Source organism: Natator depressus, chromosome 10 (assembly GCF_965152275.1).
Source record: "Natator depressus isolate rNatDep1 chromosome 10, rNatDep2.hap1, whole genome shotgun sequence".
Lineage (NCBI taxonomy): Eukaryota > Metazoa > Chordata > Testudines > Cheloniidae > Natator > Natator depressus.
This window is the reverse complement of record NC_134243.1, coordinates 31,631,336-31,643,797: the sequence shown is the minus strand read 5'-3', so window position 1 is coordinate 31,643,797 and position 12,462 is coordinate 31,631,336. Positions and strand designations below refer to the sequence as shown.

General features: G+C 48.8%; 1 protein-coding gene across 1 annotated transcript in view; it reads right to left on the bottom strand.

Moving 5' to 3' along the window:
- The window catches only part of AXIN1 (axin 1), a 188,892-nt gene that overhangs the window by 157,902 nt on the left and 18,528 nt on the right, over positions 1-12,462 (bottom strand). The window contains exon 2 of the mRNA XM_074965633.1: positions 496-1,464. Within this exon, the coding sequence (XP_074821734.1) occupies positions 496-1,373 (878 nt within the window). The 5' untranslated portion in view covers positions 1,374-1,464. The remainder of the gene's footprint in view (positions 1-495; positions 1,465-12,462) is intronic.

Below are 12,462 nucleotides of genomic sequence, written 5' to 3'. Positions count from 1 at the left end.
GGACCCTAATTATGAGTATATAAAATCTACAGTTCAACCACTAAATACTGTCATTTCTCCCCTACAGGCCAAATGCAAACCTGGAAATGCAGCTCATTTGAATCATTCTTCAATGCACATGAGAGGACCACCCATGGCCATGATTGATGCATTAGCCCTCCATCTTTCAAATGACACTCATCTTAAGGAGCTGATGGAAACATACTTCAGGTGTGATTAATAGAAATCATAGAGAATCTGTCAAGCACAGTTCTCAGTTTCTACAGATACTTCAGACTGACTCTCCTCAAAAAAAAACAAAAACAAACAAACAAAAAAGCTTGCATTCCAAACAAAATTTCCAAATGAAAAGGTAGCATTCATCCCCAAAACTGACACTTACACAGTCCCACATGCATCCCCAAATTCACAACAGCCTCAAGAAGCCCAAACGGCTTTCATGAAAGTTCTACAGACACAAGACACTAGAAATTTTGTTCTATCAGGCTAATGTACCTGAACTCTCTTCCCTCGCTATATCGCCTGGTTGATGTGGCACGCTGGGTTGCTGTCTCCAAAAGCAGCTTCTGAGTAAGCCTGCTGGATGGGGCTGAATCTCGGCTGGTTTCCTCTTCGGTGTCTTGGTCACACTTCCACTCCTCATCCTCATTAAGAGTAGGCAAATATCCAGGCAGTCCTTTACCTGTCCCAGATCCTGAGCTCTGATCACTATAAATTTTAGGACTTTCCCCACCTGTCCTTGTATATTCCAAATAAATATCTGACTTAAGGAACAAAGGATAGGTATTATCTTCGATCATGCACTGAATCTCAGTTTGGGCCTGGTCAAACATGTCAGGATCAATTTGCAGTTTCATGACACAATCTTTTATGAAGCTTTTTGTGGCTGGTTTGATTTGCCGGGATACTATCCCATTATTGTCCAGAATGTACTTTTTGTAAATAGCTTTAGCCAATTTGAGCCTCTTTTCCTCATTGGAGACGCAGGGCTCTAGCTTCCTGAAGCCACTGCAGGCAAACCAGAAGTCCAGCAAATCTGCACAGTCCTCCTGCTTCAGGAAAGTCCTGAACAGATTTATCCCATCTTGATCATCCAACAAGGAGTGCAACGACTCAGCCCATTTCAGGTAGGGTGGAGTTGGAGAAGCACTCCCCTCAGGTTCATACCCCAAATCCAGATCAGAGCGCCTCGGTGTTGCTGTGGAAGTCTCATTTTTAATAACGTCACTTTTACCAGAGTAGAAGCCGTGGCTGATTGGTCTTGAATCTGTAGAAACTAGCTCACCCTCCTCACCAGGGACCGGTGGCCTTGGAGCATCTTCGGTGAAGCTTCCCCCAAGATCCAAAGGGAAGCCTTTCCCCTGGATATTCATTTTTATGGTGCCTGCTTGCACAGGAACAATGAGGGAACAGGCTTCGTCTCAAAACACCAGTATCAGTAGTTCCAGAGTGAATGTGTTTGTTCTGCTGAAACAAATGAGAACAACATTAAGAAATATTGCAGATAAAAATTCTAACACACATGACTATTTTTAAGAGTACTCCAGTATTTTTAAGCTTCCTAATACTGAGGTAGCTAAACAAACTGATGACCAATCCTAGAAGAGGATTTATACAAATTTCTTAAATAGGGGATTTACTTGAATTTTTTAATGTGTATGTTTGTATACCAGACTTAAGTTATAAAATATACAGTATTTTAACATAGCTAACCACTAGGTAAAGTCACATCTCCATAATAGTTTTGGAATTTCTTTCAGGGCATGTGAAAATATTCTGAAAAAACTTCCAATTAGCATTAAAATCAAGAATATAACTTAAGCAAGCATGGACAACTTTCAATACAATCAACTGTCATGAAATTCCCCTCCAGTTCTGGAGACATTTTGACAGTGCCTTAGCACTTTTAACAGACAAGCATTTTGAGCATTCATTAGGTTAAGAGAACAATATACTTTAGTGAAATTAAAATCATAATGTACAGATAATCATAATACACTGTCATTCCCAGAATATTTTGCATTATTTCTCAATTACACTCCTGTAATAAATGAGCATAATGTAAAAATGGTGAGTATGGTACAGTATTACTAAATATACCATTATACTTCATGGAATGGAGGGTATTTACTGACATTTCATGCAAGCTAACAACCATTATTTGCTACTGGCCCTGAGAACATTTCTAGTCACCACCTGACGATGAGAAATAATCAAACAATATTTTTAAAAGTAATTTGAATCAACATGGTGCAGAAGGTGTTTATTTATGGAGGCAGGAGTAGAAATGTACCACCTCTAGTACCTACTTTTGTAATAAATCAATACAACTTAAATTCTTTAAAGACACTAACAAAAGTTTTGTGTTACAAAATAATACTGGTGAACTCAAAGACCTGAATGCTGTAAAGCTGCAGCTGTCTTACAAATAACTTCTTTAGATGGACTAATTCAATTGCATGTGAAAATATACCAAGGAAAATAATTATGAAATAAAAGCCTCTCTCACAAAGCTCACCCCACACAAATGAATACATCTTTCAGACAACTTTCCCACTTCTGTTGCTCCCAACTGAGCTGAAAAAATACAGCTAGAAGGTGCCCGGGCTGGCCTTCAAGCCACCAAACAGTTCGTACCTCATCACAAAACAAAATAAAGTGAGAAACAATTAGGTTAACTGATTTTAATTCCTAGATAACTGTGTGTTTCAACTGTTTTTTGTGATCCTGAGACCAAGAGATAGTTTCTCATTACAACTGCTGGATCAAAACACGTACAACATTCAGTTGCTATTCTGAGGTTTGCCTGAACACCTGTAATTTAGTGTATTCTTATTTCATACTATGCCCCGTTTACAGTATGTTTCTCTTCCATCACTGGAGCAACGAAGTCATGGAAATAATCTGATCTTCACAATAAAGATTCCCAGCACCTAAACATCCAACATAACATTTTAACCTTTTCATTGAGTTGAACCTCACACTCCGAAACTGACACACGAGCCATTTTGCTCCCAGTTGCAAGCAAGGCTCCATTTCTCAAGCCCTAAGAAGCCCTGAGCATTTCAACTCCGGGGAAAGCTTGAAGGCACTTCTGTAAATCGCCATGCCTGGTGACTCTGGGCACAGCCCAGGTACATGGTGCGGAGACACATGCACAGTCTGAGGCCCCGATCCCGGCGGCTACGTGCTGTTCCGGCGCGGATCGAGGCCTTGGTGCCCAGACCCTGGATTTTCTCCCTATAATCCCTCCTAACTGGCCGGATAATGATCCTCCCCCGCGCTGCCCTGGGGCTCCCGAGAGGGCTGCTCCTTCTCCCTGCTGCTGGCCAGTGCCCTGGGCTCGGAGGCTCCCGCAGCCCCGGGCCAGCCAGCCCGGCAGGTCCGGTCGGGCGCTGCGGCACTGACAGGAACCATGGCTCCAACTGAGCGAGCAGGACGCGGGGCCGGGACCCTCGCGGGCGCTCCGCGGGGAGCCTGGCTGCCCCCACCCGCCGGGGACCCCAACCCCCCTCCTCCCGCCGGCCCGGCGGCAGCCCAGCGCCCGCGGGCGGAACCCGCACGCCCGGCCCGCTCCCCCGCCAGCGGCGGCGGCCTAGCGCCGGGTCGGAGCCGGCCCGTCCCGGCGGCCCCACAATGCGGCGGCCTCCCCGGCTCGGCCCGGCGGCCTCAGCGCAGCACGGCTGGGGCCTGGCTCCGGCCGCTCCCGTTCGCTCACCCGCTCGGAGCAGCCGCGGCGCGGGGCCCGGCCCATGCGGCTCAGCAGCGGCGGCGGCCAGAGGCCGCAAGCGGCGGCCGCGGGGAAGCAGCACAAGGCGGGCGGCCCGGGACCCCCATGGCCGCAGCCGCTCGGTCTGGCGGCGACACGGAGAGCAGCGAGCCCTGCACGGCTCAGCCTGCGCCGCGGCTCCAGCCCAGCCGCTGCCGGGAGAGACCGGCTCCGCCGCGCCCCCCGCGCCTCCGCCCGGTACTGCGGGGAGCGCGCCGCGCCGGGAGAGCCCGAGCCAGGGGGCGCAGGAGGGCCCCGGCCCCGCGGGCGGGCGGGCAGCGCCGTGCTGAGGAGAGGAGAGAACCAAACCTGGAGCCTCCAGAGCTGCTGACCGTGCCCTCCGTGCAGGCCGGGCTGCACGCCTCCTGTCCCTTTCCCGCTGCAGGGAACGAAGCCGTTTCCTAATTTGGCAGCAGCGCTCTGCAGAGGCCAGCTCAGTTTCCCGGGTCATTTTTAAAAGAGGATATTTACCAACTTGGCAAGACAAACGCATACAACTGCTCCTTTCTGAACCGTGGTCCTGGACAGGCTAACCTTGCGGGGTTCTTCTATATAAACAACCCCGCACTCTGGTAACGTCCCCGCCACAAGCCACTTTAAAAATTAAATACAAAGAGCTTATCCCCTTATTCCTTGTAACCTCATCAGGCTCCAGTCAGAAAAGCCCCATCACTGTCTTCCCATTTGCTATACTACAGGGACCGTTACCTCTGCAGCAGCTGCAAACTCCCTGTTTCTAATAAGGACCTGCCTCCAAGTCCAACCCTTTTCTCCCGCCTCCAACCCTAGGCCCTATGAGTAAGAAGGGACCAGGAAAGTGAAGGTCACATCACCAGAGGCCCAAGTTTGTACCTTTGCTCCAACAGCAAACATCCCTCTGGTGCACTTCTGTGGTTTGCCAGATGGAAGCCCTTGTCTACAGGGCTGGATTAAGGCACAAAAGGCCAGTACCTACGGCTTTAGCTCCTGGAGTCATGTGATTACATCAAGAAAAGGAGGACTTGTGGCACCTTAGAGACTAACACATTTATTTGAGCATAAGCTTTCGTGAGCTACAGCTCGCTTCATCGAATGCATTCAGTGGAAAATACAGTGGGGAGATTTATTTTCCACTGAATGCATCCGATGAAGCGAGCTGTAGCTCACGAAAGCTTATGCTCAAATAAATGTGTTAGTCTCTAAGGTGCCACAAGTCCTCCTTTTTGCGAATACAGACTAACACGGCTGCTACTCTGAAACCTGTGATTACATCAGACTCTCAGATGTCATAAACACAAAAAGTTAACTTCTAGCCCTCCTAGTTGAGTAGAACAGTTTGTAAACAGGACGCAAGCGTAACTGATGTGGTGTTACCTGCCTGACTCTGCTGAGAGCCTGACCTAGTAACTCTGAGGAGGAACTGCTCCATACACCATATTATCTCTAAGACCCACTGCTCTGAGCGGCTTGGCCCACCCACCTCAGGTGCTGGGACAAGAACAGGGGAATCCCTGCTGCCACCTCTGCTGCTCCCAAAGGGAAGGGCAACCTGCTGCTGCTTCTAGGCATGGAGAAGTGGGCCCCATGCTGCTGCCTCTCTAGGGGCAGAATTCGGGGAGTGCCTTCATCCAGCCCAGCCCTTCTGGGGGACCTGACTAGAGTAACCACCTTTGCTGGATGGAAATAAGGGAAAACTATGTGAAAAATAAGGAACACCACTTTATTTTAAGGGACATTTTAGGAAAACACCATTTCCCTGAGCATATGTATTTTTCTCTCGTGCACATTTCTACTGCCCTCAAGAATACCATGCAATTAGTGTAAGCTTCAATGTCATGTGTAAAATGGTACTTATCAGTTTTAATACACTTCAGTACATGTTAAAATAAAGGAGAAATGGTCCTCCTAGACCTGAGGAAGTCAGTTGGGTTGAGACTCAGCTGTCAGGCTTCATAAATGAGAGAGAGAAAGAGGCTGGGGGTTTGGATGGAGTGGATAGGGGAAGAGATCCTTATCCCCATAGCAGAGCCAGTTCTATGGCCCCAGTGGACAGCCTGGCTCCTGCTTCCATCAGCTCTAACCCCAACCACACTGGTTTTTCCTTTTCTCCCCCCTTTTATTTTTATGATTGTTCCTACAATCTAAACTATCATAAAACTCAAAAAAACCCAAATTCAACACAACTTGGAATGGGGGTGCCAGCTACCCACTGAGGCTTGGAGGGCTGGAATCTGCCAGGGAGATGGGAACCAGTTGGTGACAGGGGCCCGGCTGTCATCCAAGAGCACCACTACTCAGCCCTGCTCTCTAGCCCTGCCCTGCTGCCAATCTGTCTTATCCATGCCCCCCTTAAGGAGTGTTGCTGTGCCCATGAACAGGAGGGGAAGCTGGCCTGTAAAGGGGCCTGGGAGGCACCAGACCCCTGCAGGAACTAGCACACACAGTCATGTGAATAACTATCATCACTGATGCCTATAAAGCGATATTAATAAGCAAAATCAATTGTTCAGCCCTTTTGGGATCCAACGCTAGATACACCCCTCTCTCCATAATGACCACAACAAAGGTAGGGCCAGACATGCTGCATGCTTTCCCTCCTCCACCACCACAACCTGCCTTATCAAGCTGCTGCTCCCAAGTGGGTCAAAATTCTCATACAGCACCTTAGCACTCAGAGCCCCAATGCAGTACACTGCTCAACATGCTGGGAACACAGGCGGAAATGAAGCAATCAGTAGCTGTGACTGGCACAGAAAGCAGGTGGGTTCTGTTCCCCTACTGAAAGGGGTGCAAGTGACTCGACTGAAATGCTGGCTTGTTGGGTGACTCAAATCCCAAGGGTGAGGGGGGTAAAATAGTTTGTCCTTTTTCTCCCATTTATTCTGAACAGAGTAACCCAAACCAGGAATAAACCCTTGGAAAGGTTCTGGTCAGAACAATGCCCAGGAAAGGCTCACGCTTCAGAGACTTCTCTGTCTGCAGAGCTGAATCTGGGAAAGGATGTCTTAGTTTGAAACAAATACTGGTGTGGTTCCCAAAGTTCAGTAGGCAACAGGATTTAATGCCATGTATTTGCTTGAAAAATATTCCAAGCCTTACATTTGTGTCAGTGGATGAAGGGGTGTAGATACTTGCTTTAGGAGTCGCTCTTTTCAGGTCAACCAGCTGGAACTGGTTGAAAAAACATGATTGGTATTGTCTCTGATTTCCCTACTCAGTTGAAATAAATTCTGTAGCCAGAGTCAACATGTGAGCTCACCAAGAGGTGGCGTTATAGGGAGTACAATGTGAAAAAAGAACCTGAACTATAACTCTGAGAAAGGCATGATGGGAACCAGGTCCTAGGTAGATATAGACTGTTTTTTAAAAACTATTGGTTAAATATATGTTACCACAGCTAAATTTGTAATGTTTCCAGGCTCAGGAAGAGTTCTGCACCACATTCTGCAAAAGTACAGAATGGTAGCTCTGTGCCCATCACCCATGCGTGGGGGCTGAGGGTATTAGCTAAAGTCTCTGTTGGTTACCGTGTGCTCATGGCTGAATTAGGGTTGCCAAGCATCAGGTTTTCAGCTGGAACACCTGGTTGTAAAGGGACCCTGGTAGCTCCGGTCAGCACTGCCAACCAGGTCGTTAAAAGTCCGGTCGGCAGCACAGTGGGGGGTCGAGGCTAAGGCAGGCTCCCTGTCTGCCCTAGGTGCGCATGCCTCCTGGAAGTGGCCGCAAGGTCCCTGAAGCCCCTGGGCCCACGGGCAGCCAGAGAGGCTCCATGCGCTGCCCTCATGCCCGCAGATGCCGCCCTCACAGCTCCCACTGGTCATGGTTCCCAGCCAATGGGAGCTGTAGGGGTGGAACCTGTAGACATGAGGGCAACATGTGGAGCCTCCCTGGACACCCATGGGCCGCAGGGATCTGGTGGCTGCTTCCTGGGAGCTGCGGTAAGCACCGCTGGGATTCTGAACCCTGATCCCCCTCCCGCTCCCCAACCCCGTGCCCCAGCCTGATGAAAGTGAGAGAGGGTGGGGGAGAGTGAGCATGGAGGGAGGGGGGATGGAGCAAGTGAGGGCAGGGCCTTGGAGAAGGGGTGGGGCCTCGGGAAGGGGCAGGGCAGGTGTGTTTGGTTTTGTGCCTTTAGAAAGTTGGCAACCCTAGGGTGAATAAAGCTTTTCCTGTTTAAAATGTGACTCTTCTCTGAAAAGTGACTATACAAAAGTCACATTCTGACTCTGCAAACCAGCTGTCTGGGCACATTCCAGTGCTGCCAAACCCAAAAGTTCAAAAATCCTGTGATAGCGCCCCCAAAATCATGAGTGGCTTAGAAACAGAGAGATTTGATGTGTAGGGTCTGTTTTCTGATGTTTGAATTCCCCAGAGGAATCGCCCCTTTGTGTGTATGCACATGTGTGCGCCTGGGAGTGCACATGTATAGGTATGTGTAGGCATAAGTGTGCATGCATGAGAGAGTGTGTGTGTGTGTGTGCGCACGCGCACAGGCACATTTCAGGGAACGTAATCTGAAATACAAGAACTACACACAGAACTGGCAGGCCCCTCATCCAGCATTTCTCACTGGCAGGAAGGGCCCTTCTTGAGCAGATACCCTACACCTTTCCCTGCTCTCTTCCAGAGACTTTCAGGAGCTCTTTCCCCCCCCCCCCCCCGAGTACTGCCCCCCACTTCCTCTCTACCCAGAGAAGTTTCCCTTTCTCCAGCTTGCTCCCCACCAGGCCACTGGCCCTGTCCAGCTCTCCCTTCTGCCCCCCATCCCAAGCCTTGCAGTTATTGCCTTCCCACCAATGGGCTCAGTTCCCTTTCCAGCACTCTCCCTCCTATGGACAGCATTTCTGGTCCCTGCCCAGCTCCCTCACAGGACAGTGCCCCTGCTTCCTCTGCTGCCTCTCCTTTTAGGAGATGAAGAGATGCAAAGGGATGGAGTGCATAAATGTGGTGTTTAGGGCAACTGCCTGTGTGCCATTCAGTGTAAATTACATAATTAGCTAATTTGCATGTAACAATGGGGAAAAAAGAATGGAAAAACTGATATGGGATTAAATTGATAAAGAATTACAGGATAGGAATAGAATTAATGCCCATCAACATGGCTTTATCAAAACTAGGTCTTGTCTAACAACTCTGATTTCATTCTTTGACGAGCTATTACAAGTTTGGATGATAAAGGTAACTACATCGATGCAAATATCTTAGACTTTTGTAAGGCATTTAACTTAGCACCACATGGCATTCTGATTTAAAAAGTATACAATATCAGTAAGCACATGTTAAACAAATTAAGAACTAGCAGCTAACTGACAGAGCTCAAAAAGTAGTTGTGAAAGGGGTCAGCATGCAATGGGGTGTTGATAGCAGGGTTTGACAGGGGTCAGTACTAGACCTGATGTTGTTCCACTTTTCATCTATGATCTGGAAATAAATACGAAATCACTGCTGATCAATTTTGCAGATGACAAAGATTGGCAGTGTGGAAAATAATGAGGAGGATCTGGAGGGATTTGGATCACATTTTAAAATGTGGTTGAAAAATTGCAGGAGAGCTGGAGAAAATGCCTTACAGTGAAAGCTTGTCAAAAAGAAGATTGAAAGGGGACTTGATTACAGTGTATAAGAACCTTTGTGGGGAGATGGGATAGGGTGTGTACACCACAAAAGCCCTGAAGGGGTTTATGTGGGCCTGAGAGGCCAATTAACATACCTGGCAGCACCTGCAAGAGAGAGAAAGCCAGGCTGAATCCATATTGAAGCCCAGCTGGGGAGGGGGTGGGTTGTGATTATAAAGCCTGGAAGTTTGTAACAGAAAGGGGCTGGGTTAATGTCTGACCTCCAAGCGAAGTCACTCTGGAAACTGAAGAAGAGTCTATTGGAGAGGAGGAGAAACAAATAATAAAAGAGTAGAAGCAGATGACAATATTGGCAAAAAAGCAAAGCTGAGAAAGGAAATAAACCAAAGTGTTATAACTGTAAGATCCCTAGCCAAGCCAAAGAAATAAAAGACAGCGATGTTAACCCCGTGAAAGTAGCTGACTGGATTGGAAAAAAGCATAGAGAATACAGTAAAAGCCAGTAGGTTGCACCATGCGGTTCTTTTAGTTGCATATAAAAATAAAAAGAGAAAGCTGATAAACTGCTAACAATGAAAATACTAGGGAAAGTTAAAATAAGTTGCCAGCTACCAAAGTATTTGACTGAAACAAAGGGGGTAGTCGATGGACTGCCATTAGAACTGCCCAATTATGAGAGAACAAAAAGCATAGGAGAAGATAAATTGTTAGTAAATCGGTGACTACCATAATTAGTAAATGAGGAAGAGAAAGCAAGCCACCAACAGCAGAGCTGATTACATGTAAGGGAGGGATGCTGAGAAAGTTACACTATCTCCCCATGCCCCCACTCAGGTGTTGTAAGTGCCAATGATTGGGCATGTAGCAGCCGTTTGTAAAGGGAAAACAAGATGCTGTAACTGTGTGGGAGAGCATTCCTGTGAACATTTCATAGAAAAGGATAGAGTTCAAATATAGTAACTGCAGTAGTCATCATGCAGCGGGTGTATTGCAACAAGGCAAGCTAAAGAGATAAAGAATATTAATAACATATCTTATGCTACAGCTGTAAGGAGACGCTAAAAGCATCAGGTGGAGAAGGAAGAGAAAATCAGCACAGAAAAAAGAGGAACTTTGGATAGAGCCTCACCCTATAAAAATACGATAAATACCGCAAAAGGATGATCTACTAGTCGTAAAATAAAAAAGTTTATCACATATATGATAGAAGTGATAAATTGCACATCACAAATGGGGGGAAAAAAAATCAGCAAACATGCAAATTATAGCGATGGGAGCCAAAAAATACCTGTATGTTTGCAATCTGGCAATGGACTGTATTCATGTGGTTTTCAGTGAGGTTAATGGTAAAATATGACTAGTGTGGGAATCTCAACCTTTTGTTGGAGTGCACAGAGTTTGATAGCACATGGTCAAGGACTAAAAGCAAATATCCTGGAAATGAAAACTAAACCAAATGTCATATGTATCCAGGAAACATGGGTGTTTTAAAAGCTTGCTTTTAAAATTCCAGGGAATATCACCTTTAGGCAAACCAAAAACCAGGAAGAGGTTTGTAGTTTCGCAAGGGAAAGATTAAACTACATAGCCACAGAGCAGTGCTCTCCAACCTTTTTGGGCCCAAGATCACTTTCTGAATTTAAGGGCAACCCAGGATCTACCCCCTTCCCCGAGGCCCTGCCCTGCTCACTCCATCCCCCTCTCCGTTGCTCACACTCACCACCCTCACTGGGCTGGAGCAGGGGGTTGGGGTTGGGGAGGGGTGCAGGCTCTGGGCTGGGGCCTAGGGGTTTGCAGTATGGGAGGGGGTTCTGGACTGAGCCTGGGGCAGGGGTTTGGGGTGCAGGAGGGGGTGAAGGGTGCAAGCTCTGGGAGGGAGTTTGGTTGCAGGAGGGGGCTCTGGGCTGGGGCAGAGTGTTGGGGTGCAGGAGGGGATATGGGGTGCTGGCTCTGGGACGGGGCTCAGAGCTGGGGCAGGGGCTTGGGGTGCTGGCTCTGGGAGGGGGCTCAGAGCTGGGGCAGGGGCTTGGGGTGCAGAAGGGGGTTTGGGGTGCTGGCTCCAGGAAGGGGGTTGGGGTGAGGGCTCCCACCAGGCAGCACTCACTTCAGGTGGCTCCCGGTCAGTGGCGCAGCGGGGCTAAGACAGGCTCCCTGCCTGCCCTGACACCACATCACTCCTGGAGGGGGCCAACATGCCCCTGTAATTCCCTGAGGGTGGGGGGCACATGGCTCTGTACACTGTCCCTGTCTGAAGGCACCGCTCCCGCAGCTCCCATTAGCCACAGTTCCCCATTCCTGGCCAATAGGAGCTGCAGGAGCGGTGCTTGCAGGCAGGAGCAACTCACAGGGAGTCCTGCCCTCCCTCCAGGCCGTGGGGGGCATGCTGGGAGCTTTCTGGAGCAGCGTGGGACCAGGGCAGGCAGGGAGTCTGTCTTAGCAGCAGCCCCGTTGCACCACCGGAGATCGCAATCGACTGGGAGAGTCTCCTGGATTGACCAGGATTGTCCAGGAAGGCAACAAGCAGTCGGAGGGAGTAGGCCTTGGCTGCCAGATGGCTTCCCTGGGATGGACCCCAGAGTAGAGGGAGGACCTGGGTTCCCCTACCTGCCACTGAGGAAGGTGGTGCGTAAGGACCACTTTGCCCAGAGAGAGATGGAAGGTCAATGGACTATTGCTGGGTTGGACTCTCTGGTACCCTGGAAAGGGTGGACTAAAGCATGACCTGGCTGGAGGGCAAAGTTGTGAGAAGAGAAGAGAACAGAACAGAACAGAACACTGCTGCAACCGAGTGACTGTCAATAGGGGGCACTTTATCGGCAGTCCACGGCTACCCCCCGCCCCGGCCACAAGAAAGTGCTCCTGTGTGGAGCAAAGTCTTTTACAGAAGAAAATACGGGGTCCTAAAGCACTCGTGATTCTAACGGAGAAAGGCAGAACAAGAACCAACGTCTGGAAGCTGAAGCCAGACAAACTCAGGTCAGAAATATAGCACACATGTTAATAGTGAGGGGATTATGCACTGTAACAAGCTACCAAGGGAGGTGGTGAATTCTCGGTCTCTGGATGGCTTCAGATCAAGACTGGATGACTTTCTGGAAGAGGCTTTGGCCCAGCACAAGTCATTGGGCTCTAGGCAGG